The sequence below is a fragment of the Tilletiopsis washingtonensis genome (assembly GCF_003144115.1).
Source record: "Tilletiopsis washingtonensis strain MCA 4186 unplaced genomic scaffold FA09scaffold_19, whole genome shotgun sequence".
NCBI lineage: Eukaryota > Fungi > Basidiomycota > Exobasidiomycetes > Entylomatales > Tilletiopsis > Tilletiopsis washingtonensis.
In genome coordinates this window covers 281,284-307,863 of record NW_020312016.1, presented here as the reverse complement: position 1 = coordinate 307,863, position 26,580 = coordinate 281,284, and the positions used below count along the sequence as shown (strand labels likewise).

At 67.2% G+C, this 26,580-nt stretch overlaps 9 protein-coding genes across 9 annotated transcripts; 4 read left to right on the top strand and 5 right to left on the bottom strand.

Annotated features, from left to right (window-relative positions):
- Positions 1 to 62: 62 nt before the first annotated feature.
- Positions 63 to 6,124, bottom strand: FA09DRAFT_331638 (phospholipase D). The gene is made up of 10 exons (XM_025743111.1): positions 4,489 to 6,124; positions 3,963 to 4,434; positions 3,345 to 3,908; positions 3,151 to 3,290; positions 2,987 to 3,092; positions 2,770 to 2,930; positions 2,669 to 2,713; positions 1,717 to 2,616; positions 346 to 1,658; positions 63 to 292 (listed from the first exon to the last, which is right to left on the bottom strand). Exons 1-10 carry the CDS (start codon positions 5,991 to 5,993, stop codon positions 231 to 233), a joined length of 5,268 nt encoding a protein of 1,755 aa, XP_025596327.1. The 5' UTR covers positions 5,994 to 6,124; the 3' UTR covers positions 63 to 230.
- A 754-nt stretch (positions 6,125 to 6,878) lies between these two features.
- Positions 6,879 to 8,734, top strand: FA09DRAFT_321687 (putative DIC1-mitochondrial dicarboxylate carrier protein). Its single transcript, XM_025741029.1, has 6 exons — positions 6,879 to 7,353; positions 7,435 to 7,574; positions 7,653 to 7,702; positions 7,758 to 8,008; positions 8,065 to 8,203; positions 8,295 to 8,734. The coding sequence occupies exons 1-6, from the start codon at positions 7,073 to 7,075 to the stop codon at positions 8,424 to 8,426; spliced, it is 993 nt and encodes a 330-aa protein (XP_025596326.1). The 5' UTR covers positions 6,879 to 7,072; the 3' UTR covers positions 8,427 to 8,734.
- On the bottom strand, positions 8,695 to 9,716 carry FA09DRAFT_331637 (hypothetical protein). The gene is made up of 2 exons (XM_025743110.1): positions 9,208 to 9,716; positions 8,695 to 9,015 (listed from the first exon to the last, which is right to left on the bottom strand). The coding sequence occupies exons 1-2, from the start codon at positions 9,702 to 9,704 to the stop codon at positions 8,889 to 8,891; spliced, it is 624 nt and encodes a 207-aa protein (XP_025596325.1). The 5' UTR covers positions 9,705 to 9,716; the 3' UTR covers positions 8,695 to 8,888.
- A 378-nt stretch (positions 9,717 to 10,094) lies between these two features.
- On the top strand, positions 10,095 to 13,728 carry FA09DRAFT_331635 (phospholipase D/nuclease). The gene is made up of 15 exons (XM_025743109.1): positions 10,095 to 10,164; positions 10,232 to 10,356; positions 10,437 to 10,570; positions 10,643 to 10,766; positions 10,877 to 11,057; positions 11,117 to 11,715; positions 11,776 to 12,044; positions 12,101 to 12,508; positions 12,560 to 12,594; positions 12,648 to 12,772; positions 12,825 to 13,109; positions 13,166 to 13,294; positions 13,360 to 13,407; positions 13,473 to 13,499; positions 13,558 to 13,728. The coding sequence occupies exons 1-15, from the start codon at positions 10,125 to 10,127 to the stop codon at positions 13,573 to 13,575; spliced, it is 2,547 nt and encodes an 848-aa protein (XP_025596324.1). The 5' UTR covers positions 10,095 to 10,124; the 3' UTR covers positions 13,576 to 13,728.
- Positions 13,729 to 13,841: 113 nt separating this feature from the next.
- Positions 13,842 to 15,495, bottom strand: FA09DRAFT_300588 (putative HEM12-uroporphyrinogen decarboxylase; the record flags this gene model as incomplete). Its single annotated transcript, XM_025740341.1, has 3 exons — positions 13,842 to 14,393; positions 14,456 to 14,964; positions 15,324 to 15,495. The coding sequence occupies 3 exons, from the start codon at positions 15,493 to 15,495 to the stop codon at positions 13,842 to 13,844; spliced, it is 1,233 nt and encodes a 410-aa protein (XP_025596323.1).
- A 274-nt stretch (positions 15,496 to 15,769) lies between these two features.
- Positions 15,770 to 18,692, top strand: FA09DRAFT_331632 (hypothetical protein). Its single transcript, XM_025743108.1, has 7 exons — positions 15,770 to 15,994; positions 16,077 to 16,935; positions 17,001 to 17,295; positions 17,377 to 17,722; positions 17,792 to 17,968; positions 18,027 to 18,417; positions 18,482 to 18,692. Exons 1-7 carry the CDS (start codon positions 15,819 to 15,821, stop codon positions 18,545 to 18,547), a joined length of 2,310 nt encoding a protein of 769 aa, XP_025596322.1. The 5' UTR covers positions 15,770 to 15,818; the 3' UTR covers positions 18,548 to 18,692.
- On the bottom strand, positions 18,543 to 20,174 carry FA09DRAFT_331630 (cytidine deaminase-like protein). Its single transcript, XM_025743107.1, has 5 exons — positions 19,979 to 20,174; positions 19,589 to 19,845; positions 19,185 to 19,288; positions 19,076 to 19,126; positions 18,543 to 19,014 (listed from the first exon to the last, which is right to left on the bottom strand). Exons 1-5 carry the CDS (start codon positions 20,159 to 20,161, stop codon positions 18,743 to 18,745), a joined length of 867 nt encoding a protein of 288 aa, XP_025596321.1. The 5' UTR covers positions 20,162 to 20,174; the 3' UTR covers positions 18,543 to 18,742.
- A 145-nt stretch (positions 20,175 to 20,319) lies between these two features.
- On the bottom strand, positions 20,320 to 23,021 carry FA09DRAFT_331629 (hypothetical protein). The gene is made up of 5 exons (XM_025743106.1): positions 22,586 to 23,021; positions 22,421 to 22,516; positions 22,067 to 22,353; positions 21,885 to 22,004; positions 20,320 to 21,824 (listed from the first exon to the last, which is right to left on the bottom strand). The coding sequence occupies exons 1-5, from the start codon at positions 22,844 to 22,846 to the stop codon at positions 20,510 to 20,512; spliced, it is 2,079 nt and encodes a 692-aa protein (XP_025596320.1). The 5' UTR covers positions 22,847 to 23,021; the 3' UTR covers positions 20,320 to 20,509.
- Positions 23,022 to 23,447: 426 nt separating this feature from the next.
- Positions 23,448 to 26,521, top strand: FA09DRAFT_300670 (PMT-domain-containing protein; the record flags this gene model as incomplete). Its single annotated transcript, XM_025740344.1, has 4 exons — positions 23,448 to 23,599; positions 23,808 to 23,960; positions 24,015 to 25,627; positions 25,686 to 26,521. The coding sequence occupies 4 exons, from the start codon at positions 23,448 to 23,450 to the stop codon at positions 26,519 to 26,521; spliced, it is 2,754 nt and encodes a 917-aa protein (XP_025596319.1).
- Between the last annotated feature and the right edge of the window lie 59 nt (positions 26,522 to 26,580).

Genomic DNA, 26,580 nt, shown 5'->3' with positions numbered 1-26,580 from the left:
CCAACAGTGGGGCAGGATGCCGCCCCACACGGACCCTCACACGGCTCAGCGCCGATGCGTGTGGATGCGACGCTGTGAAGGATGCATTGGGGCGAGAAAGGAGGCGATGATGTGAGGCATGACTCTGTGTAGTCTAGGGTGTGTGTGTGGAAGGAGCGTGGAGGTATCGCAGATGTGTCCGAGGTGAGGAGGCAGGGTACGGAGAGGCGCGCGTCGTCGTGACGTCGCGCTCAGTTGTACACCTGCAGCGGGCCGACGCGGTCGAGCGAGAAGAGCATGTTGTCCGAGAGATCTGAGAAGAGGTCAGCGACTGGCTGCGCAAATCTGCAGCACAGCGGCACTCACCCTCGGCCTCGAGGAAGCGCGTCGAGTGCATGACGAGCGTGCCCTGCAGCTCGCCGAGCAGCGCCTCCATCTGGTCGAGCTCCTGCGGCGAGAAGCCCTCGTTGGGCATCTTGGGCGTCGCGCGCGGCAGCGTCGAGGGCGCCTCCTGCACCTTGGCGCTGCTCGACTTGCCGGTGCCCTTCTCGTCGGCGGCGCGGCTCTGCGACGTCGACAGCGACGCGCCGTCCTCGCCCGGCGGCGGACCCTGCTGCTCCGGCGGCGGCTTCGTCGTTTCGGAGCGGAAGGAGCGCTGCAGACGGTCGTACCACGCCGTCCAGGCCTTAAACTCCGACCACGTGAGCACGTTGTCGTCGGGCGTCGCCTTGAAGACGCGGCGGAAGATGTCTGTGTTGTGCACGGCCGAGGCGAGCCAGACGTCGCGGAAGAACTCGTCGCAGACGGGGTCGGTGAAGTTGTCCTTGTCGACCTCCGGCGTTTCGGCTGGAAGCGCCCAGGGGTTGCCGCCGGCGCCGCCGCGCGACTGCTTGTGCTTCAGGTCGTGCGAGCTGCCGTTGGCGGCGCGGCGCTGCGCCGCCGTCTCGGACACCGAGCCGCCGCGGCTGCGGTTGTTGTTGCGCGGCGTGCTCGAGCCGCCGTTCTGGCGCTGCTCGGCCACGAAGCGCTCCTCGAGCGTCGGCACGACGGGGCGGTTCGACGCCGAGCCCGGATTCTCCGGGTTCTCGGCGATGCGCTTTGCGCGCTCGTCGCCGTCCTGCACGTAGTCCTGCGTCGAGCCGGTCGCGCCCTCCTCGTCGCCGCCCTTTGGCTGGTCGTCGCTGTCGAGCGCCTTGGCAGCGCCGCGGGCGAGGGGGTTGTTCTCCGACGCCTCGTTGCGGATCTCATTGCTGAGGTTGTTGGCCATGCCCGAGACGGCCTGTCCAACAGTGCGGCCAAACTGCGTCGCGGCGGTTGTGCGCGCCTGAACGCGGGTCTGCCCAGCGTCCGGGTCGCCGTCGCGGCGCTGCTCGTGGTCCGGGTCCCACTGGTCGTCCTCTTCGTCCTGCGAGCCGTCGCGCGAGGCCGGCGGGCGGTTGACGTTTGCGGCCTCCTGTGCCTCGATGTCATCGACGTCCACGCCGAGATGCTCGCGCATGAGGCGCACGCGCATCGTGTGCGCGAAGCGGCCGACCTTGAATGGCTTGCCCGCCATCGTGCTGTCGATCATGTCCGTGTCGCGGATGACGACGGCGAGCTCCGAGTCGCGGTCGCCGCGCTGCGAGCGCTCGTTGATGTTGGCCGAGCCGATGATCGCGAGGCGGTCGTCGACGACCATGCTGCAAAGAAGTCAGTCAGCCACGCACGGCGTTCAGCAGATCTCAATGCGCCACTCACCACTTGGCGTGGATGTAGCCAATCTCCGTCGAGAGCTTGCCGCCACGCAGCTTGCCCCACTGACGCAGCGAGAAGAAGCTGATGTAGTCGTCGGGGTTGATGCCCTGGCGCTTGAGCTTGCCAAAGATGCTGTGCTCGCCGCGGCAGATGCTGCGGTTCTGGCACTCGACGATGAGGCGCACCGAGCCGGCGTCGGGGTGGTCGATCGGCATCGGAAAGCCGGGGATGAGCGGGATAATGATGACGGCGCGCCACTTGGTCCCCTCGCGGTGCGCGCGGATGATGCGCGAGACGAGCGCCTCGCCGATCTGGTTCGTGATCTCTGTGCCGCGCACGACCGTCGAGGTGACGAAGAACTGGTTCTCGATGTAGACGAAGTGCTCGCTCATCTGGATCGCCTTGAGGTACGCATTCTGGATCGAGTGCTCGACGGTCGTCGCCGTGCCCATGCTCCACGGCCCGGCTGAGCGGCAGATCTGCGCCTCGCACGTGCCCGTCAGCTGGTACTTGGTCAGGTCCGACGGCTGGAAGTCCGGCGGCGGGATGAGGAACGGCATGAGGCGCTTGTGGTTCTTGATGCGCAGCAGGTAGTTCCAGCGCTGGATGAAGTGCCGGCACAGGTCGCGCGCCGGCTGGCCGACGAGCTGCACGCCGACATCGTGCCACGGCATGCGCGGGTGGTGCTGCCGGTCGATGAGGTCGTTGGCCGGCTTCGTCAGGTCGTGCCACTCCATGACACGCTCGTTGGCATAGTCCTGGCCCGGCCAGATGTGCGCCTCGGAGCCGTCGCGTCCGGGGCCCAGGAGCGCGGGGTCGTCCTTGAGGTTCGCGCTCGACAGGTTGCCTTCGACGGGGTCGTACTGCGAGTCGTCCGTGAGCACGTGCGCCGGCGTGTCCCATCTGCACAGCGCGGGTCAGCAGAAGGTCGCTTGGAGAGAACCGTGCGACGCACCGGCCGAAGCAGAGGTCGAGGCCGCCCATAAAGGCGATGGTCTCGCTGTGGTCAGGCGCACGTCAGTGGACGAGCTTTTACACGCGCGCTCCAGCACGCACTCGATCACGCAGAGCTTCTCGTGGTGCGCCCAGTAGAACGTGCCCGTCTGGAAGTGGCTCGGCGAGCGCTGCACGAAGATGTTGGGGTGCAGGCCGATGAGGCGCTGCTTCGTGTAGTTCGAGTCGGTGGGCGTGAAGTTGTTCGACACTTCGTTGTACACCTGAGGGACAGAAGACGTGAGCTTGCGAGGCGGCAGGACGCGGCAGGGCTACGCACGATGACGAAGATCTTGACGCCCTCGCTGGCCTTCTTCTTCAGGATGTTGTCGAGGCGGTACTTGGGCGTGCCGGGGCGGCGCAGGTACACCTCGGGCGAGAGCCACCTGTACGCACAAGTTAGTCATGCTCAGTCAGCCTGGGCAGAAGCGGCACATGACGCACCAGTCGTGGATGAAGATGCGGTCCTTGGCCATGAGCAGCGCCTTGGACAGGTTCCAGAAGTAGTCGCGGCCGTCGATGAGCCACTGCGCGCTGCAGTTGAGACGGATCGGCGCGAAGCTGCCGAAGCGGTTCGAGCCGGACTGTAGCGACGTGTCATCAGCGGAGGCCAACGCCGCGCCGCACAGGCTACTCACGAAGATGTTGCGCGCCGCCACGCGCTCGAGGCTGCCGATGAATTGGCGCATCAGGCGCTCCGTCTTGGCCACGAGGCGCAGGCGCTGCTGCGCGTTGCGAATGTAGAACGTGTGGCTGCTGACGCTCTTCGAGCCGGGCGAGTCGTCGTCGGCGCCCGTCTCGCCGCCGTACTGGCCGTCGGTGAGCAGAGCGGCGTGCTCCGGGTTCGTGCCGCTGTCCTTCTTCTCGCCGTTCTTGTCCTTGTCCTTGTCGTCGCTGGCGAGCTCCGAAGCAAGGTGAATCGTCTGCTTGTAGAAGCGCTTGGGTCGCTCAATGGCAAAGTCGCCGTCGATGAGGAACACGTCGTACACCTGCAGCTCGTCCGGCTCGTCGACGACGACGATGTACGACTCGCGCACGATGAACCACTTGGGCTCGTGCGACTTGGCCCACGAGACGGGCGTGAGGATGCCCTTCTGGTTGTCCTTGCGCGACGACTTGGACATGATGCGCAGGTAGCCCTGCTTGCCCTGGTAGCCGCCGCGGCTCGCCAGCGAGATGGACAGGGCACTGAGCTCAAAGAACTGGAGCCGAGAGTGTTAGCATGGACGCACGCGACAGGCGCTCCAGAGACGCACCTTACAGATGCGGTTCGCCTCGGGGCGGAACATTGTGCGGCGGATGAGCTCAATGACGTAGTCCTCGAGCGCGTCGCGCTGCGCCTTTGCAAAGCTGGCGCGCGCATCGCCGCCGTCCTTGCCGCGGCCCTGGCGCTGCAGCTGGTTGAGGTACGGCAGACTGGTCTTGGGGAAGCTCGGCAGGCCGACGTCGCCCTCGGCCTGGCCCACGGGGCGTCCGAGGTAGCCACGCAGCGCGGCGGCGCGGTAGTGCGCGTGCAGGTTGATAAAGTCGCGCAGCTCGCGGTAGCACACCCAGCGCACCAGGCCGTCGCCGTACTCGAGCTCGATGCGGAACACGGCGTGCGTGTTGTTGAGCGGGTTGACGCTGTCGGTGATGCGCAGCTTGAGATGGTTCAGCAGCACCGGGATACGCCGGTGCTTCTGCTCGTCGCGCTCAATCGACATCTTCAGCATGAAGACGGGCAGAATGCTGCGAGGCGTGTCAGCAGACCGACGCGCATGCGCACCTCACGCTGCTACTCACCCGCTCTGCAGCTCTGTCACGACGCTCATCGGCCCAGCGGCGCGCTGCTTGTCCGTCGCGCCGCTGCGCAGGTTCTTGCCGCGCGTCAGCTCGCCCTTGTTGATCTTCTGCTTCAGCACGCCCCACTTTGCGACGCCGACGGGCGGGCTTGACGGCGTCTTCTCCTCGTCGCCGCCGCCGGCAGCCTGCCCAGCTGCCTCGCCCGTCGACGCATCGCCCACGTCGTCCGTCTTGCCCAGCATGAGCTTGCTGATGCGCGTCATCTTGGAGTTAACGCCGTCGCTCGCCTCGCCCGAGCCGGAGCGCCGCGCGGCTGCCGAGCCGCCCGTGTTCTGGCGGCTGCTGCTGCCGAGGCGCGGCGACGCCACTGGCGAGTCGCTGTGCTTCTTGCTCGTGCTGCGCGGCCGCTCCGGCGTGTCCTGCGAGGCGCCCGACTTGCGGCCGCGCGGCGAGGCCGCCTCTTCGTCCTCTTCAGGCTCTGCGGTCATCGGCTGCTGGTTGCCGCCCCAGGCACCGCGCATGGCGCGGTCATTGGTGCTCCACTGCGAGCTCGGCGATTTGAGCGCCGGGCGGCTGGCTGCCTTGGCGCCGCCGGCCGACGTCGGCGTCTGCGGCTGCGACGAGGGCCCGGCAGGCGCCGGCGTCGACGGTTGGCTGCCGCTGAAGCGACGGCGGATGGGCAGCAGGGCGCTCAGCGGCTTCTTCTGCTGCGACGGGGCGCCGCCCTCCTCCTCCTTGTCGCCCTTTGCCTTCTCCTTCTCCTCGTGCTTCTCCTCGCGCTCCTCCTTGTGGCGCCCGAGGAAGGAGAGGTGGTGGTGCTTTGCGCGCTCAGCGCGCTCCTCCTTCATCCGGCGGATCTTCTCGCGCTGCTCGTCGTCGGGCCGACTGGCCCAGACGGGCCCGCGGTCGACGTGCTCCTCGAGCTTCTTGCTCTGTTCGGGGTGCTCCTCGTGCGCCTCCTGGCGCGTGTAGCGCGGCGAGGCATCGCCCGCCGCGGCGCCCTGCGCATTGCGCGACGCCACGGGCCCAGTAGGGCCGAGCGCACGCTCAATGGCATCGCGCACGTCTTCGGGCTTGGCCTGCTTCTGCTCCTCCTGCTCTTCCGACTGCTGCGCCTTCTCCTCCTTCTTGCCTTTGCCGCCGCCCGACGCGTCGACGCTGTAGCGCGCCGACGACTCGGCGGCCTGCTGCGTGTACTCGCCCTGCTCCTCGTCCTGCTTGTCCGGGTTCTGCTGCGGCTCTTCGTCGGGCGCGCCCGAGCTGTCCTGCTGCTGACCCTCGCCGTACGCCGGGTGGCTGCTGTCGTTAGGGTGGTTGCCGGGCCCCTGCGGCGGGCGCTCGCTCTCGTGCGACGGCCGCTTGGAGTCGCCGTCGCGGTGAGCTGCGTGGCCCTCGTCGCTGCCGGCGGGCTGGTTGGGGTCTGCGCCGCCGAGGCCGAGGTAGTAGGCAGTCTGGTCGTACGCCTGGTGCAGTGCGTCGACGGCCGACGTGCCGGACGAGGTCATGGCGGGCGGGCGCGAGGCGGCGCCTCGGCTGTGCGGCTGCTGCTACTCCGGTAATGGGAGGACGGAGCGGACAGCGGGTGCACTGGCAGTGAGACGGGGAAGAGGGAGCAGGGAGTGGTGGTGCGGAGGAGCGCTGCAAGTCGGCGGCCTGTCGCGCGTTGCACCAAGGCAGCGGGCCTCCAAGGCGCCGCGCCGCACGCGCCGCGCCGCTTGTGGAGAAGGGACGGCGGCGCCGCCCCTCGCGCGCGGCGCCGTGCCCTACGCCCGCATCCATCCCAGACGAGTCTCCAACTAGACTCGCGCCTTCGAGGCCATCACCCAGCACCCAGACCCAGCCCGATTCACTTCTGCATGCTGAGCCTCCCTCACGCGTGCAGATGCTGCCGCGACGGCGGAGCGCATGGCACGGGCTGCTGTGCTGCATGGCGGCCGGCACGCCGGCACACGCGCGGCGCCATGAGCGCATCATCGGGCGTGCATGGCGAGCTCGTTGGGCGCCGCCGCACGCTGCCGCCATCGCAGCCGCCGTCGCGCGGCTCTGCCGGCCCTTGTCGGCGCCGCTGCCCCGTATTCTGGAGCATCCTCCTGCAACAGCTTGGCAGCAGGGGGCGCTGCCGTTGCTACACCCGCTGCCGCCGCTGCAGCTCAAAGTTGCTCGCTCGAGCGGCTCTTGGCCGCGCGCGCAGGGAGCGGCTCGCGCTGGACGCGGCGCATGCCCCATGACGCAGGCGCGCCTCTCTGTGCCTGAGCGCGCGGCGCGGCGTCGGCCCCGCCGGCCGAGGAAGAAAAGGCTGGGTCCAGCTCTCGTGCGGCAGGCGCGCCGCGGCTGTTGCGGGTCCCGCGCCCGCACCAGCGCCAGGCACCCTGCTTCGGCCGATTGGCAATCGGCCTCCTTCTCCTCGTCCGACTCGCTCCGCCTACCCCACATCGCTCCATCCACCACCCTTGCTTGGCACGCCAGTCAAAAGGAAAGCACGTCTGCAGGCTGCCCGATCCTCTCTCCGCACCCCCAGTTGCGCGCTCAGACTGGCGCCCAAGCAAGGCCTCTCTCTTTTCCCCCCCTCCACACCGCGCCGCCCATGTCGGCCGCTCCCTCGGCCAGCTCCTCGCGGCCGCGCTCGGGCTCGGCAAGCAAGCCCAAGCCGCCCAAGTACCCCTTCTACCTCGGCGGCGTGGCCGCCTGCTTTGCCTCGTTTGCGACGCACCCGCTCGACTGCATCAAGAACCGCATGCAGACGAGCCGCACGAAGCAGGGCATGTGGGGCGCCCTCACCGACACGGCGCGCAACGAGGGCATGGGCGGCCTCTATGCGGGCCTGACGGCAAGTCTGCTGCGACAGATGACGTACAGCGTGGTCAGGTGCGTGGCGTGCAGCGAGCGGCCGCAGGAATAGTGCACATGCCGGCGCCGTGTGCTTCGAGGCTGACCACTGATACGTAGGTTCGGCGCGTACGACTCGCTCAAGGCGCAGATCCGGACAGAAGACGACGGCCCGCCCTCCAAGCCACTGCCGGCGTGGAAGCTGGCTGCGTGCGCCTCCGTCGCGGGCGCGGCGGGCGGCATCGCGGGCAACCCTGCCGGTGAGTCATGCTAGAGTGGAGCTGGCATTGGGGGATGGCCCTGGCGCAGAAGCAGGCCTCACACTGCGCGCCCGCCAGACATCATCCTCGTGCGCATGACCTCGGATATGAACCGTGCACCAGAGAAGGTGCGTCCTTTTGTCTTCTGCCTGCGCTCTGCAGCTGCTCACGCTCCCCCAACAGCGCTTCAACTACCGGCATGCGCTGCACGGCGTGTACCGCATGGTTTCCGACGAGGGCTTCTCGGCGCTCTTCCGCGGCATCACGCCCAACGTGGCGCGCGCCGTGCTCATGAATGCCAGCCAGCTGGCGACGTACGACTTCTTCAAGCACTCGCTGCTGCACACGGGCTTCTACGAGGAGGGCACCTGGCTGCACTTTAGCGCCAGCTTCCTCGCTGGCACGGTTGCCACGACGGTGTGCAGTCCTGCCGAGTGAGTGCTCGCCGTGGTGAATCGCACCTTGTTGGCCGCGCTGACATGCTTCGCAGCGTCATCAAGGCACGCGTCATGTCGGGCAACGGCGCGAGCGGCGGCACGATTGCCAAGCTGCAAAAGGCGGTGCGCACAGAAGGCATCGGCTTCCTCTTCCGCGGCTGGACGCCGGCATGGGTGCGCCTCTCGCCGAATGTGAGTTGTGTGCCTCTCTCTCTCTCGTCTCCATGACGGGACGAGCGCGTCGTGTTCTCTGGGCGCAAGCTGACCCTGCGCGACACACCAGACCATCCTCATCTTCATCACGCTCGAGAAGCTGCGTCTGCTCATCGACGTGGCGCGCGAGAAGCAGGGCCTGCCCTCGGCGCGCAACCCACATCCCGTCGCCGACGTGGCCGACACCGAGAAGCGCTCCTAGTCTTTTCTCGCCTCAATCCTCACTGCACCCGCCGGCCCCTGCACGTTGATACTACACAGCGCCAGAACCTCCGCATCGGCTCCGCCAAGCTGTTCGGGGCATGCCCTGACGTCCAGTCTGCACTGCCTTCCCCTCTACCCCACCTTGATCTCACCTCCTTCACTGCTGTCTACACCCACGATGACCTCTCTCGCCGCGACCATTCGCTCCTTCTCGCTTGCACTTCCTTGCCAGGGCACATGCACGTCACTCGAAACGCCTCTTCTCTCGATCTCGATCTCTTGCACTAGAAATACATTGCCTCGCCTCACTCGCTGACTGCACATTGGGTCGTTTGATGCTGTGTGCAGAGGACTGCGCTCGGTAAGTATCGTGGCAGCGCGGGTCGACGTCCGCACCAGGAGGCGAAGAGGGCCCCATTCGCAGCGAGGCCAGCAGCCCGGCAAACGCCAGGACACACCTTCACCGCGCCGCCTTGCCAGCGTCGAAAGCGAGGCTCTGGCGCGCGTGGACACGCAGTGCGGCAAAGGGGTTGGCGCGGAACGAGGCGTCGGACACGATGGCGGCTTGGCGCTTTTGCTCTTGGGCGCTGTGGGGGAGAGGGGCAGGGGTCAGAGTTGCAGCGCAGAGGATGCGCCAGCGTCGAGCTGGGACATCGAGGCCCAGACGACGCATACACCGCGCTCTGCAGTGACGTCTCGCCAGCACTGCATCGTGCCAAGTCTCGACGCTTCAGGCTGCAACGCCACCCAGTCGATCGCATGGCCACGCAACAACTCACAGAGTGGCCTTGCGCATGTTGGTGCTGATGGTCGCCGCGCTCTTCGCTCCCACGCCGAGCGGCTCCTCCTGTCGCGCGTCTTCCTCCTCCTCCATCTCCTCCTCGACATGCAGCAGTGCCTCCGCCACGTCCTTGACGCCGCCCTCTCGCCCCGCCGCCGCGTCCTGGCCAATCGCATCGCGCGCCTGACGCTTGCGTCGCCGCAGTGCCGAGCGCGACACGGTGTCTCCCTTGCCCGGCGCCACATCCGCGGCTGCCACAGTGGGCGCAGCGAGCAGCGCCTGCCGCATCACGGCGCGCTTGGCCGCCTTGCTGACGGCCGCCTCGGCACTGCCGGCCGCGGGCGTTGCGCTGCTGCTGCTGCCTGCGGCTGCCGACGAGCTGCTGAGACGCGACTTGCTCTTGGCCTGCGGGCCGCGCGCGGGGGCGCTGCCGCTGGGCGCACGCTCGTGCTTGCGGCGCGGCGCGGCGCGGCCGGGAATGCCTGTGCGAGCCATGGCGAAGGGATGATGGTGGTGCAGAGAGGAGGAGAGGAGCGCCAAGCGAGGCGGTGGAGATTTTGGGGCGGCGGCCACTCCCGAGTGCCGAGCGCGCCGCGCAGCCGCGCGCGGCGGCTCCGAAGGAGCAGCTCGTTCCCACGCTCTAATCACGCCTGCTGCCCTCATGCGGCTGCTCCCGTGCGTTGATGCGCCTTGGCCGGCGCCGGACCGCCGGCTGCTGCGGCTGTGCCCGACAAGCGACCCGTCGGGCAGGCGGCCAGTGTGCGTTGATCAAGAGACGCTCTCGCAGAGAGCACAGCCGCGCTCGGAGTGGAGCAAGCGTCCGTGCAGCCGATGCTCTGACCGCAGCTTGCTCTCTCTCTTGCACCCTCCTCCCTCTCCACATCGCCCTAACCCCCACCAGCCTACTCGCCCAGCATGGGAGTCGGCGACACCATCCTCAAGCATCTCAAGGACCGTGCGTGGGGCGCCGCAGACGTGGCGCACGAGTGCACGCGCTGATCTTGCACCTGGCACCTCTGCAGCGTCCAAGATCGGGCAGAGCATGGAGCGTCTGGCCGTCAGCGTCTCCAACACTGTCAACCCGAACCACCGGCACGACGAAGAGCACGAGAAGGCCGCCGACGCTCAGCGGCAGGCCATCTGCGACGTGCGTTGCGCGCGTCTCGCCGCCTGCGCGCTCTCTGCCCTCTCCCTCGCAGCTGACACACCGGCCGCACGCCCCGCCAGTCGCACCGCTTCCAGAGCTTTGCGCGCGTGCGCCAGAACAATGCGGCAAAGTGGTACTCGAGCGGCCACGACTACTTCTGGGCGCTCAGCGAGCTGCTCGAGTCGGCCGAAGAGACGATCTTCATCCTCGACTGGTGCGTCATTGCGCGCGCGCGGGCGGAATGCATGCTCCCTCGCTGACCTGGTGGGCGGGGCACCGCGGCAAGGTGGCTCACGCCGGAACTGTACCTGCGCCGTCCGTCGCATCTGCATGAGGACTTCCGTCTGGACCGCATCCTGAAGCGCAAGGCTGAGCAGGGCGTCGCCATCCGCATCGTCGTGTACAAGGAGGTGAGTGTGCGCTCGTGGGCACCACGGAGAGCGCGCCGGCAGACTCGAATGGGCTCAGCAGCGGAGCGCTAGCGCGTCGCCACGACGCTCACGTTTGTCGTGCTCACTAGGTCACAGAGACGATGACGATGTCCAGTGCGCACACCAAGCATTATCTCGAGGACCTGCACCCGAACATCCAAGTCTTCCGCTCTCCCGATCACCTCGGCGGCGAGATCACGCTCTTCTACAGCCATCACGAGAAGCTGGTGTGTGTGGACAACGCCAAGGCCTGCATCGGCGGTCTCGACAGTAAGTGTACCTTGTGCAACGCTCCGGCGCACCGCACTGACGCCCGAGCCCGAGCGCAGTCTGTTTCGGCCGGTGGGACACGCAGCTGCACCCGCTGTCCGACTGCCACCCTTCGGACATTCTCGGACGCACGCTCTTCGTGGGACAGGACTACAACAATGCGCGAGTGGAGGACTTCCAGCAGGTCGACAACTGGGCGGCCAACAAGCACTCGTCACTGGTCATGGGCCGCATGCCGTGGCAGGACGTGCACGTCATGCTGCACGGCGTGGCGGCGCTCGACGTGGCGCAGCACTTCATTGAGCGGTGGTGCTTCCTCAAGGAGCTGAAGTACAAGCGCGACAAGACGTATTCGCTCATCAGCTTTCCCAACGGAGCTGAGAACCTCGACGACGTCGACGAGGACGACGACGCCGTGGCGCGCCACCCCTTCACGACGCGCTTCCACTCCATCGGCGAGCACTTCAAGCACCCGTGGCACCGCGAGCGCCGCGCGCTGCAGGGGCCCGAGGGCGAGGAGGGCGGCGGCACGGTGGACATCCAGGTGCTGCGCTCCAGTGCCGACTGGAGCACGGGCATTCTGACGGAGCACAGCATCCTCAACGCGTACCAGCAGCTCATCACCGAGGCAGTGCACTGCATCTATATTGAGAACCAGGTGAGCCTCTGCGCGCTGGGACCTGCTGCTGCAGCACAAACTCACGCCGCTCGCTCGCAGTTCTTTATCACCACAACCGAGGCGGACGCACGCGTGAGCAACACGATCGGCGCCAGCATTGCGGCACGCATCATCATGGCCGCGCGTGCTGGAAAGCGCTTCAAGGTCGTCATCGTCATCCCAACGATTCCCTGCTTCGCCGGCACGCTCGACGCTGCAGCGGGCATCCGCACGATCATGAACTTCCAGTACAAGTCCATCTCGAGAGGGCCACACTCGATCATGGAGGTCGTCAGGGCGGCGGGTTACGATCCGGCAGAGTACATCAGGTGCGCCCGCTTGCGGTCCGTTCTCGCGTAGCCTTTGCTGACTCCAGCGAGCCCAGCTTCTACAATCTGCGCTCGTTCGACCGACTTCCTCTCGCCTCGGCTCGGCAGGCCGAGGAGAACAGCGGCATCTCGTACCACGCGGCACAGGTCGCCGCTGCGCGCGTGTACCTCGGCGAAGAGGGCGCGGCGAAGCAGCGCATTGCCATCAAGGTGCCTGCGACGCCCGAGTCGATGCTGGACAAGGACGGCAAGACGAAGACGGTCGCCGTCGAGGAGGTCGACATGCCTGCCAGCATCGAGGAGGCAGAGGACATTATCCGCAGGTACGGCGAGGGCGTGCCCGAGGAGAGCCTGGACGTGCGCGACTCGGTCGCGTCGTGCTTCCTGCACGGCCAGCCGGATCTCCGCGAAGAGCCGTGGAACGGCACGGAGGAGGAAGAGAAGCGCGCCTTTGTCACGGAGGAGTAAGTACGCTGCGGAAGCGCGGTCTGACTGCTGCTGACGCTGCGACACAGATGCTACGTGCACAGCAAGTGCATGATCATCGACGGTGAGAAGCGTCGGCGGCGTGACTGCGGACCATGCACTGACCTTCTGCTGCAGACCGCAAGGTGCTCATCGGCTCGGCCAACATCAACGACCGCAGCCAGATGGGCAACCGCGACTCGGAGATCGCGTGCGTGCTCGAGGACCGCGACCTCTTTGAGTCGACCATGAACGGCGAAAAGGTGCGCCCATGCTGCCGTTCAGTGTGTGGCTCCCTGGCTGACCGCGCCGCAGTACATGGCCGGGCGCTTCGTCGCCTCATTCCGCCGCCACCTCTTCCGACAGCACCTGGGCCTCGTGTCGCCGCAGGAGTGCACGCCTGAGAGTGGCGAGCCCACGGACGCAATGCGCCCTGCGCCGCACCCCAACCCCGATCCCGAGGCGATGGCGCAGGAGGAAGAGTGGGAGGCGCTCGTCGCGGACCCGCTCTCGGAGGAGCTGGAGCAGATGTGGAAGGGCCAGGCGCGCACCAACACGGCGGTCGCCGACGACCTGTTCCAGGTGGTGCCGAGCGACAGGGTGCGTAGCTTCTTTGCAGCTGCGCGAGCTCGGCCGCTGACGCCGCCGCTGCGCAGGTGCGCGACTGGCCGCAGTACGACGACTTCTTCGTCTGCCGCGGCCCCGACACGGGCCACATTGCGCACCAGGCGGACAAGTCAATCGACGAGATCAAGCACCGCCTGTCGGAGGTGCGCGGACACCTGGTCAGTCTGCACGTGGGGCGTGTGTTGCCGGTGCGGCGTGCTGACAGACGGCGACGTTGGCACAGATTGAGATGCCGCTGCTGTTCATGGACCAGGCGAAGGACTTTGAGCGCGTGAGTTGCGGGATGAAGCGAGATGCTTTTGCGTGGTAGCTGACCATTCGCTTCCCGGTCCGCAGACCGACCTGAGCACGAGCAAGCAGCTGGTGAGCCCTTTTGGCCGCGCTGGCCCTCTCTGCGCCCAGACTGACCGCCCTCCTGCAGCTAGACCTGTACATCTAAGCTCTCCTCTGTCCCTCTTTCTTTGATACCTCCAAACGCGTGCCTTTCACGCGCAGACTCGGCCCTTCTGGCGCAGCGAGCCGCAATGCAATTATGATCAGAGTGACTCGCGGGGCGAGCATGCACTCACGCGAAGCCACTCGACCAGGGTCGTGGTGCTCTTGCAGACAGACGCGAGACGCGCGGAGCAGGGCTGGGCGAAGAGACTCTGTATTGACCAGGACTCGCGCCGCACTGCTCTTTCTCTCTCGTCCCCCGCTCGCCCGCTACTCGTCGTCCTTGGCCGCCGCCACCTCGGCCGAGACGCGGTGCACCGTCTTGAGGAAGAAGCGCATCGCCTCGGGGTCGACGCCGGGCGTGATGCCGTGGCCCAGGTTGGCAATGTAGGCGCCCGAGCCGCCAAAGCCGCCCTTGCGCGCGCGGCACATGCGCTCCACGGCCCGCTCGATGGCCTCGTTGCCCGCGTACAGCACCGAGGGGTCCATGTTGCCCTGCAGCGCAATGCGGTGGCCCGCCTCGTTGGCCGCGGCGCCCTTGTGGTACACGACGCCGGGCGCCGCCTGTGCGACAATGTGGCGCGCCACCGACGGCTCCACCGTCCAGTCAATCGCGACGACGTCGTAGCCGGCCTTGGCGACGTCGGGCAGCGAGTGGCCCAGCGCGCCCTTGGCGAAGCAGATCATCGGCACGGCCTTGACGGAGGAAGAGGAGAGCTCGTCGCGCACCGCCGCGGCAATGTACTTGAGGTACGGCAGCGAGAAGGTGCGGAAGTCGTCGGGCGTCAGCTCGCCGGCCCAGGAGTCGAAGACTTGCAGCATCTGGCGCAGGACACTGGCGTGAGTATGGTGCAGTAGAGAGGCAGCAGATGGGCAAGACTCACCTGCGCGCCCGCCTTGACCTGGCCCACAAGGAACTCGGCACAGAGATCTGCGATGCGCTGCAGCAGCTCCTTGCTCTGCTCCGGGTACTTGTACAGCCAGCGCTTGGCCTTTTCAAACGTCTTGCTGCCGCCGCCCTCGACCATGTATGCCATGAGCGTCCACGGCGCGCCGCAGAAGCCAATCAGCGGCACCTCGCCCGCGAGCTTGGTGCGCGTCATGCGGATCGCATCGTACACGTATCCCAGCTCCTTCTCCACATCCACCTTTTTCGTCAGCCGCTCCATGTCCTTGGGCTCGACGAGTGGCGCGGGGAAGTGAGGGCCCTTGCCGGGGTGCATCTCGACGACGAGACCCATGGCTTGCGGAATGACGAGAATGTCGCTGAAGATGATGGCCGCGTCCAGAAGGCCAGAGTAGCGCCGGATCGGCTGCATCGTGATCTCCGACGCAAGCTCGGGGTTGCGGCAGCACTCGAAGAACTCGTGCTTCTCGCGCAGCGCACGAAATTCTAGCCGCACGGAGAGTGTGTCAGCGCTGTGGGAGAGCAGACAGGCCCTGCCGCTGCTGCCGCGAGCCGGGGCTGTGGGTGAGGCGACTGCTCATCGAGCCGCGCAGGCCCCGTCTCTCACGCCGCTGCTCCGCATAGGCCCAACCCGAGGATGCAGCGTAGATGAGAGGCGCGCTGCCGCCAGACATGGTCTCCGGCAGGCACCAGCCATCGGGGCAGGCGCTGCCGACTCTCGCCCGGCTCCCGCTGGTGACCGCTGGGCGTTGCCTCCTGCTCGCCCGCCACGCATACCCAGCTCTTCCAGCAAGCCACGCTCGCTTCGCAGCGCACCGCCTGCACCAGTCCTGCTCGCGACTCACCGGGCAGGTAGCGCCCGGCCTGGCGCATGACCCAGACGGGCGCGCGCTCCGTCTCCTCGCCGCGCGCGGCGCGCAGCAGCAGGTCGTTGCGCAGGCCGCCCTCTGCGGCGCGCGGCTCGGGCGCGCCCTTGCGCGTGAAGGAGTTGAGGTGCGTGAGAAGCGACTTGGACATGGCGGGCAATGTCCTGGCGGGCGTGGTGGAGAGGAAGAAGGCAGAGGGCGGAATAAGAATGGCGAGATGGTCTGATCGCGCCATTGCGCAAGATGCGCTAAGGCACGGCTGCAGGGGCACTACAAGAATGCGGACGCGGGGTGTATTGGGCTGCTTGTATTCCGCACGTGCAGCGGCGGGACCGGCTCCGGCTGAGCGAGCCCGGAAGGCGGGACAGCGGGGGGCGAGGCCGCATTCAGCGCGCAGCAGGCAGCCTTGCTTCCCTCACCCCACACCTCCATCCCCACTTCACCGACTCCCACACTCGGCAGCCGCGCCAGACGATGCAGCTGCCGCCCGCGCTCTCGCTGCCGAGCAGCCGCACGCTGCGCACGCGGCTGCGGCCGCTCGTCGTGCTCGGCGCCGTCGCCGGCGGCGCCTATGCCCTCGTCGGCACGGCCGTGCGCGTGCTGCAGGAGAGCCAGCAGCGCCTGGCCGACGAGCGCCGCGACCGCGAAAAGTGCGTCGCTGCGGCGTGGGTGGTTGATGCATGTGAGAGCGCACAGCTGACACTTGCCTCCCGCCGCCGCCGCCGCCCGCAGCTTGAAGCGCCGCTTTGCGCAGAACCAGGACGACGTCAGCTTCACGGTGCTCGCGCTCCTCCCGACGCTGGCCGAGCAGCTGTGGGCACAGATGGACGTCGAGGCGGTGACGGCCAGTCTGCAGCAGGGCAGGAAGCTGCCGGCGCCGGCACAGCCGCAGCAGATCGAGCAGCCGGCTGCGCGGCAAGAGGAGCCAGAGGTCGAGCCGTATGCTACGACCAACGGCGCTGCAGAGCAAGGAGCGCAGGCAGAGCCAGACGCCCGGACGGATTCTCCCGCCGCAGTCGACGCAGGAGCAGAGGCCTCTGACGCAGCTCCGGCAGCGGCCGAGCCTAGCGCCCCAGTCGAAGGCGCTGCTGCCGCTGCCACAGATAGCGAGCCCGCCGCTTCGGCTGCTGCCTCAGCGCCGCTCGAGGCACAGCCATCCTCGGACGCCGCGCCGGCCGCAGCTGCCTCGGCGGTCGATGTCGATGTCGCTGCCGCCGCGGCCGCCGACACTGCCTCGCAGCCTGCAGACGCCGCAGCTGCGCCCGGCGCAGAGGCCGCAGCAGCCGCTGCCGACGTAGAGGCACAGCCCGAGGCACTGCCCAAGAAGCTGCGCAGTCTCTCTGCGTCCGCCGCTGCGTTCGTGCCTAAAGGCATGGCGCAGCCGCCGGCTCTGCCACAGGAGGTGCTGTCGGAGGGCAAAGAGATGGTGGAAGACAAGGTGGAGACGCTGCAGCAGGAACAAGCACAAGCGCAGGGCGGGCAGGGGGAGAAGCCGCACTTGAATGGCGATGCTCCGGCTGATGAGGCGGCGCCAGATGAGCAACCCGCATCAGAAGCGGTGGGCGGAAGCGCACTGGATAGCATTGCCGAGGTGAGTCTCCTGCCTCACCGCGCACTGCCCGGTCTCGAGGAGACTGACGCGTCGCACGCGCGCAGCCCCCGCCGCCAGCGATCCCTGCGGACGCGCGCCTGGCACCTCCCTCCGCGGCTGAGCAGCGCTCCTCCGGAGAGGCCGCTCACGATGCCGCAGCATCCACCAACGGCACAGAGGCGCCGCTCTCGAATGGAGTCGCAGCGCACGAAGCCGAGGCGGACACCACGGCCGAGCGGGAAGACTCCTCCCCTCCCACACCGCCGGCGGTGCCGGAGCTGAACGAGGAAGAGAAGAAGGAGCAGCTGCGGAGAGAGCAGCGCGCCAAGCTGGAACTGTGGAACGAGCTGCGCATCGTTTGTGAGTGGACAGCCGGGCTTGCGTCTATTCGCTTTGCGTGTGGCATCGCGCTCGTGCTCTCGCTCACGCGATACCTGGCAGCCATCTCCCGCACTCTCACCTCCCTCTACGCTCTCGTCCTTCTCACGCTTCAGACCTCAGTGCAGCTCAACGTGCTGGGACGCCGCGCCTACCTCGACTCCGTCTCTGCGCTCTACCCGCGCGCCGCGCCTTCTGCGCCCTCGGATGGGCCGCATCAGATCCGTCTGGAGCCCGGAGGCGCCGGGACCGGCGCAGATGGCTGGGGCCGCCTGGACGAGGAGGAGGAAGAGAAGGAGAGAAAGGAGACGGAACAGCTCTTCCTGACGTTCAGCTGGTGGTTCCTGCATCGCGGCTGGGAGGAGATCGCAGCGCTGGTGCGCGAGAGCGTGGGCGAGGTGTTCGGCTCGTGAGTGGCCTCGCAAGACCGAGACGGCTCCGTCTGCATCCCACTGACTGGGCCTTGCACGCACCGCAGTCTGCCACTCAAGACGCCCCTCTCGCACGCCGACTTCCTCGCGCATCTCGCCGACGTGCGTCGGCGCATCGAGTACGATGGCGATGCCGAGGCAGGCGGACTCGGCGCCAGCATGATGTCGGATGTGCGTTCGGAGCGGAGCGGTCTGAGCTCTATGCGACGAGGCAAGCGACGCAAGTGAGTGCCTCTTCTCGAGGCTGCTGTGCCGATAGGTCATGCTGACACTCGCTTGCAGCTTCGCGACGGCGCTGTACCCCGCAGGCGAGGAGGCAGAGCTCGACGTCCTCGTGCGCGCCGGCGCCGTGACTCGCGACTCTTCGCGCATTCCTGCGGCGCTGCGCGCCTTGCTCGACGAGACGCGCGACGTGCTCGAGTCGCGCGACTTCCGGCGCGTGCTGCGCCTGTCGCTCAGCCGCGTCTTTGCGGAGCTCGACGAGGCCCTGCGCCCGGCGTTCGGCGTCGCGCCGCCCAAGCCGCCGGGCGTGCCGAGCATGACGCTGGAGAGATTCAGGGAGGTGGAGGAGGAGGAAGAGGAGGGGAAGCGCGTCAGGCTCGCGGCGCTCTTGCCGGCAATCGCGAGACAGAGCCAGCTGATCCTCTGTGCGGTGCCCAACACCTATGCCGAGGCGAGTGACTCTCTGGCGAGACGCTGAGAGAGACGCTGACGTCTGTGTCTCTCCTACCTCGCAGGCACTGGCAGATCTCAACGAGCTCAAGGCCTGGTCGGCCATTGTGTATACCGCGTGGGACCGGTAGATCAGTCACCTCGCACCAAAATGGAATCGGGGTCTAATGCATGCCCACGGCGATGCGTGCTGTAGATGACGGGTGACGGGGAGAGGGGCGCGAGGTGATGCTACAGAAGTGACGTATGCGAGAAGGAGCATGGCGCAATGGCAGCGAGCTGAGAGTCGAGATGGAGGCGGGAAACGTGACCGGCAGGAGCTGGCATCAAGCCTGACTTGCTTCTTGCTCTTCTCCCTCCTTGCCGCCCTCATTCCGCGCTTCTCTCGCCGAGGCTTCCTCCTCGGTGCTTCGGCCCCGCCTTTGGCCATCGCTGACCTCAGCCACTTCCTTCGCGGCGCCAGCGCCGCCGCTGCCGTCGTTGACGGGCGTCTGTGCGCGCGAGCTTGCAGAGGAAGCGGCGGGCGACGAGGTGCCGCGGAGGGTGCGGGCGAGCTTCTTGGAAGGCCCGGCTGGGCCGTGCATCGATACACCGGGCGCTGTCGATGTGAGCGTGAGGGTCAGCTTGGCGAGGAGAAGGAGGTGAGAGACGGGACGCACGTTGGATCTCGGTCTTGAGTGTGCGATGCGCCTTGGACTTTGGGTTCGGCGCTGTTGTCGACGGACGTCAGCTGGCAGTCGCCAAGGAGCATCGTGCGAGAGCACGCACCGTTTGCATTCTCGCTGAGATAGAAGCGCCGCAGCAGCATGATGGCCTCGGCGCGGTAGTAGCCGCCGAGTGCCTCGTATGGCGGCGCATTGATCAGAGCGGGACTGAAAGCGAAGAGGTCAGTGATGGGAGGGACGCAGACAGAAGACCGAAATGCCAAGCCTACGTCAAGTGCCAAGCCAACGTCGAGCAGCCGCCGAGCGAAGGAGGCTCGTTTGCACTCGCCAGGGCATACGACGCAGCACAAAAGCCCGAGCATGCGAGTCCGTGACGCTGTCGTGCCTCGCTGCCAGCCAGCCTCTGCTGCTGCCAGATGCGTCTGCCTCTCGCGCATGCGTCTGCTTCCTCTGGCTGCAGGTCTCTTGCCGCTCTCCGCTTCATCCCCGTCTATCTGCACGACTCACTCATTATGCACCGCCAGCACGCTGCCATTGCCTCCGAAGCGCTCGTTGCCCGCGCCAAACACGACGCGCTTGATGCCCACCTGGCGCAGCGCCGAGCCACACATGATGCACGGCTCGACGGTGACGTAGAGCGTCGTGTCTGCAAACGGATTCTCGCCCGCCGCCTGCGCGTGCGGCGAGACGGCGAAGGAGTCGGAGGAGGGAGGGAAGATGGAGAGGATGTAGTCGATTGCCTCGAGCTCGGCGTGCCGCGTTGCCTGCGAGAAGCGCGTCAGGGCGAGCAAGAGGACGGGCAAGGGCTGCTGCTGCTGCTGCTGCTGCTGCTTGTGCCCGCCATCCGCCTCTCTGCCACACAAGCCCCTTGCCGCTCACTCCTCCTGCGCTACTCACATTCATCAGTTCGTTGGTGCGATTCCGCGCCTTTGCAATGATCTCGCCGTTGCGCACAAAGACACTGCCGACAGGGATCTCTGCGGCATCAAAGGCCTCCTGCGCCATGGCGAGGGCCTCGCGCATGTAGCGCAGGTCCTCGGCGGACTGCTGCTCGGGCGGCACGTACGTCGCCTCGGGCATGGTGAGGAGGATGTGGAGTGGAGAGACGGGGCAGGGAAAGCGAAGCAGGACATGGAGCTTCGCGCGCCGCCGCCGCGCACCTCCACCGTCACGTGCGCGCGCCAGGGCGCCAGAGCCGCGGCATTCGGATTGCGCCACGCCTCGAAGCCCCTCTCTTGCCCTCTTCCACGGCCGAGCCTGCTTGCCCTCGAAGAGCGGTGTGCAGTAGTGAGCGATGCATGCAGCGATCCAGAAGCTGCAGAGCGCGGGAACCTAGCCTCATGCTGTGGTCATGCGTCGCAGACACCATGTATGTTGCATTGCACTGCGCTACCGTAGACTTCCTCTCGAGGCGCCAGGCCCGGCCTGTCATTCCTTCTCCTTCGCTCCCTCGGTCTCGCCCCAGGTAATGCCTCTCTCGCCCAGCGCCTCCTGTCTCTCTCTGCGTAGCTCATCGGAGAGTGCATGCTCTACATGCGCCAGAATGCCGCTGCCACTGGCGCTGCCAGCGTGTCGCAGGATGCTGCCGTCCCTTGCCGCGGCTGCGGGGCGCTGCGGCGTGCCGGGCACGGACGCGAGCGGCGTGCCGGGCGCAGAGGAGAGGGGCGACGAGCCTGCGTTGCTTGTGTCACGCATCTCGGCGGGGCCGCCGCTGCGCCGGTGCGTCGTGGGCAGCGTCAGGGGCTGCGCGGGTGCTCTGCGCTTCGGCGACGCGGAGCGCGAGGCGGCGCCGGCGACGGTCGAGCTTGACGTTGCGGCAGCAGGAGCGGGCGTGGCCGTCGCCGAGCGTTCCTCGAGCGCAATCTCGTCGCTGCTGCCGCTCGACTCCTCTTGCTGCTCCAGCTTCGCCTGTCCCTCAGCCTCGCCCTCCTCGCCCCTCGCGCTCACTTCGCGCTGTCGTCGCGCGCCGCTGGGCGCGCCAATGTCCTTCGCCTGGACCACGCGCGTCTGGGGCGTGCTTGCAAAGCCAAAGAGTCGCTCAAAGAGGCCTTTCGAGGCCTTCGCTTGTGTCCTCGACGGCTCCGCTGCTTCGCCAGCAGGAGCAGCGATCGTCGGTCGTCTCGACGGCGGGCGACTCTGCGTCATGGAGCGCGTCTGCGTTATGGTGGCAGTGCGACGGACGATGTGCGGGCCGAGCTTGGAGATGGGAATCGTGGTGCCGTGGCCCATGACGCTTGCAAAGACGAGAAAGAGCACCAGCGGCTCATACAGCGCTCTCAAACGCTCCCGACTGCCGTCGGCCGGCACCTGGCGATGTGCAATCTCGATGTAGTAGACTGCCGAGACGCCGATGGGCCCGAACCAGCCCGTGAAGAGCGCTTCGTCCCACGTCGTCAGGGCGGGGATGAGCTTGTGCAGCAGCAGCACGGCAGGCAGACGCCGCAGCAATAGCACGCCCAGGCCCAGCACTACGACGCGCCACGGAGCGATGCCGAGCTCCTGGGCGCCCGTGTTGTAGGCGTTCCAAGGGATGATGGCGCCGACGTAGATGAAGGCGGCAGAGGAGAGCAGCGCGTCGAGAATGTCTTGGAACGCATCCGTCTCCTCCTCGTGCGTGCGGATGCGGTAGTAGTCGTCCCACGTGAAGCTGTTGCCTGCCACGAAGCACGCCAACACGTCGTCGGAGCCAAACAGGCCCGTGGTGCCGAGCACGAGGAGAGCGAGACCGAGGCCGTACGCGAAGCTGCCGGGCGTGTGGGAGTGAGCGGAGTGGGCTGAGTGGGGGGAGAGGCTGCGGACGCACAAGTTCTCCTTATCGATCAGACCTTTGGCCTCGGCCCAGCGGAGCGTCTTGCGCGCCAGATAGCCGAGCAGTGCTCCCCAGACGCACGAGAGAAGGATCTGATAGATGACGACGCCGTAGCTGCGGCGCACACGGCACGGTCGTGAGCGAAAGCGCTTCTGCCGCATGACTAGCCTACTCACAGCCATCGCCACACCTCCATCCCCACGCTCTCGCTCGCATCGACGCTCGTGCGGCGCATGAGATAGATGGCGAGGTAGATGAACGGAAAGCCGAGCCCGTCGTTTGCGCCGCTCTCGGCTACGATCAGGTTGCGCACATTGCTGGGCACGTGCTTCTCGGCGTACCGGCCCTTGGTGATGGATGCGGCTAGCACCGGGTCGGTGGGTGTGATGGCGGCGGAGATGCAGAGAGCTTCGAGAAAGGAGAGGGGCTGGAAGAGGGCGAGGATGAGGGCGGCGGAGATGAGCTGCAGGTCAAGGCGTCAGCATCCGCCCGGCAGCGTGGCCGAGTGAGCATTTCGACTGGCGACGCACCCACGCCGCAGTCATGACGCCGACGAGCAGCACGGTGAGCGAGAGGGCCTCCTTGCGCAGGTATGCCTTGGGCAGAGCAATGCCGCTCAGCAGCACCTGCGAGGGAGGGTCAGCTGCCATAGCCTCGCGTCTCGCTCAGCCGCTTGGCGGGCCGTCGCTGCTCACCTGCACGCCAATGACGAGGCGGGTGAGCTCGTACGTAATCTCTCCCGTGCGTGCGGCGTCGCCCCACTGGCGCGGATCGATGAAGTCGAGCGCATAGGGCCCCACGACGACGCCGATGACGACGCTCGCCAGGGCCTCGCTCAGGTAGAGACGCTCCTTGACAAAGTAGGAGAAGAGACCATAGACGACGATGAAGCAGCCGAGGATGACGTAGGAGATGGAGATCTGCGTCACGTCGGTGTGCACCACCTCGACGGCCATGCTGGAGAAGAGAGGCGCGCGGCGCCACGCGGCAGACGTTATTGGGCGAGCGCGAAGGAGGCGCAGGCGATGGAGAGGCGAGCGGCGCAGGCGGCAGGCATGGAGACGGGTGCGGCGAGCATGCGACGCCGTGCAGAGATGAGGTGCGCTGAGGCCGCGGGCGAGGGTGTGGTGGAGAGGAGGCAAGGATGACGGGCGCATCGGGGCCAACAGCGGCGCTGCCTCGGGCCGGCGCACGTGAGATGCTCCCTGCCAGCACAGCGTGGGAGCAGCGCGCGTTGGTGGTGCGGCCGTGCACCGGCGCGCAGCGTGTCACAGCTTGCTTCCAAGCCTTGCTTCCCGCCTCCATCCGCCGCCCTCCTCCTCCTCTGCATCTCTCCTCGCCTCTGCCTCTCGCCTCTGTTGCTCTCGCGCAGCACCGCGACACCTCGCAGCCATGGCCTACCAGCCCACGTCGCTCTCGCAGCGCGTGCGCGCGGCGCCAGCCGGCAGCGGCTCCGGCACGGCCTCGCCGTCCTTTGCGCTGCCGTCGCATTCGCCGGGCGCGGGCAGCAGCTATGGCGCATCATCCAGCAGCAGCGGCGGCCTAGGCACCGCAGCCATGCCGACGCGCGCCTCGTCGCTCGCGCGCCCGGCGGCCAAGGTGCCTGGCGCAGCGCAGATTGCAAGACAGGAGCTGCCGATTCTGGCGATCCTCACCCTCACCGCACTCGTGGTGCGATGCTGGGCGCTGAGCCGGCCGAGCAGTGTCGTGTGAGTGACGAGAGCGCGACTCAGGCAGTCGGTGCGCTCAGACGGCAAGGCGCTGGGTTGAGGCAGGCGCGCCGGTGTTGCGGCTGCCCGTCCTCGAGGCTGTGCTGAGCTCCGTTCGGTGCTGCTGCGCCGACGCGCAGACATGCCTTGTCCAACTCGCCGCACCATGCTGCGTGCTGTCAGCAGTGGCTGAATCGCCTGCTCGCAGCTTCGACGAGGTGCACTTCGGCGGCTTCGCGTCCAAGTACGTCAACCAGCGCTTCTTCATGGACGTGCATCCGCCTCTGGCCAAGCTGCTGCTGGCGTTTGTGGCATGGGCGGCCGGCTTCAATGGCGCGTTTGACTTCAAGGAGATCGGCCGGTGAGTGGAACCGCATGGCACGCCTGCACCAGCGCACTGATGGTGGCCTGGCAGCGAGTACCTCGTCGGCGACGACACGCCGGTGCCGTACGTCGCGATGCGCCTGCTCTCGGCGCTGCTCGGCGTGCTCACCGTGCCGCTGGCGTACCTGACGCTGCGGGCGCTCTCGCTGCGCGTCACGACGGCGCTCGTCGGCGGCGTGCTGCTCACCTTTGAGAATGCCCTCGTGACGCAGAGCCGGCTCATCCTGCTCGACTCGCCGCTGCTCTTCTTCACGAGCCTGACCACGTTTGCGTGGACGGCGTTCTGCGTCGAGGAGAAGCGCCGTGCGTTTGGCAAGAGCTGGTGGCTGTGGCTGTTGGCGACGGGCGTGTCGCTGGGCTGCGTCGCCAGCGTCAAGTGGGTCGGTCTCTTCACCATCACGACGATCGGCCTCTGCACCATCGTGCAGCTCTGGGCGCACCTCGGCGACGTGCGCCAGCCGATGAGCCAGGTGCTGCGGCACTTTCTGGCGCGGGCACTCTGCCTCATCGTCGTGCCCTTCTTCGTCTATCTCTCGACGTTTGCCATCCACCTCGCCGTGCTGAACCGCAGCGGCGAGGGCGATGCATTCATGTCGTCTGCGTTCCAGCACACGCTGCGCGGCCACGGCATGCCCGACACGTACGCCGACGTGGCGCTCGGCAGCACCGTGACGATCCGGCATCTGCACACGCAGGGCGGCTACCTGCACTCGCACTCGCACAACTACCCCGCCGGCTCGGGACAGCAGCAGATCACGCTCTATCCGCATCGCGACGAGAACAATGAGTTCTACGTCATTGCCGCGCCGAAGCCCGACGACCCGCCGCCGCCGGTCGACAAGGACGGCGTGCCGCTCACGTCGGACGGGCCGCACGAGATTGAGAAGTACAACACGGGCACCATCCTGCATCTCACGCACGGCATGGAGGTGCGGCTCATCCACCGCAAGTCGGACAAGCGGCTGCACTCGCACGACTCGCACCGCCCGCCCATCACCGAGGCCGACTATCAGAATGAAGTGACGGCGTATGGCTTCCCCGGCTTCTTCGGCGACGCCAACGACAACTGGCACGTTGAAATTGAGCGGGGCGACCCATCGGACAGCGTCAGCAGCACGCGCGTGCGCTCGCTGCGCAGCATCGTCCGCTTCCGCCACACGCTGACGGGCTGCTATCTCTTCTCGCACAAGATTGCGCTGCCCGACTGGGGCTTCGGCCAGCAGGAGGTGACGTGCAACAAGAATCCGACGCGGCCCAACTCGCTCTGGTTCATCGAGACGAGCACGCACGCGCTGCTGGAGGACAACGGCATGTCGCCCGGCCTGCCTGCCGAGCGCAAGAAGAATCACATCCACCTCGTCAACTACCTGCGCCCTTCGTTCTGGGCGCGCTTCAAGGAGCTGCAGGCGGTCATGTGGGAGACCAACGCCGGCCTGACGGAGCGGCATCCGTACGACTCGCGCCCCTCTGCGTGGCCGACGCTGCGCCGCGGCATCAACTTCTGGACCAAGGACCATCGCCAGATCTACCTCATTGGCAACCCGTTCGTGTGGCTTGCCAGCACCACGAGCGTAATGGTCTACATTGGCGCACGCGCACTGCTCATGCTGCGTGCCAAGCGCGGCAAGCGCGACTGGAACGACTGTGAGTCGGCCATACAGCTCTGCTTCTTGCTCTCTCTGCTGACGCGCTCTTCACGCAGCAACGGTGGTGTTCTACGACGCCACGGCCGGCTTCCTCTTCACGGGCTGGGCGCTGCACTACCTTCCCTTCTGGCTGATGCACCGGCAGCTCTTCATCCACCACTACCTGCCCGCGCTCTACTTTTCCATCCTCATGCTCGCCGTCGTCTTTGACGTGCTGACCTCCTTCCTCAAGCCGCGCTTCCGCCTGCAGGCCGCCGCAGCCATCATCGGCATCGCCATCTTCGTGTTCAGCATCTACGCGCCGCTCACCTACGCCGGCACGTGGACGCGCGGCCGCTGCGAGCGCGCACGCCTGGCAAAGACGTGGGACTTCAACTGCGTCGAGTTCCCCGAGGACATCGCCGCGTACAGCGGCTTTGGGCCGGCCGTGCACACGGTGCTGCCGGCGTCTGCCAACGCAACGCAGAGCCTGGCTGGCACGAGCGCCGTGGCGCAGCCACTCGAGGCACAGGCCGGCAACCACGCCTTCGAGGAGGTGCCGAAGCTGGCGCAGTCCAGCGGCGCCGTGGCGCCCGCCGATGTCGCCGCCGAAGCAAATGCCGCCGCAGCCGCCGCACCCGCAGCAGCTGCCTCGCCCCACCTCAACGTCGAGGAGATCCACGACGGCGCGCACATGCCCGACGGCCACGTGGTGGAGGAGGTGGCGATCGAGGGCCTGGACCACGAGGGCGTGGAGGCCGTGGTGCTGCAGGGCACGGCGGCCGTCGCGGCGACGGGGGCGAGCGAGGCGCCAAAGGCGAGCATTACGCAGGCGGCGCCCGTCGATCCGAATGCGCCGGGCGAGCGGCCGGACGACGAGGTGGGCATCGGGAGAGAGGACACGGTGATCTGAGGAAGGGGGACGAGCAGACGCAGGCAAGGGCCCGCGAAGGCGCGGCCATCCCAGAGAGG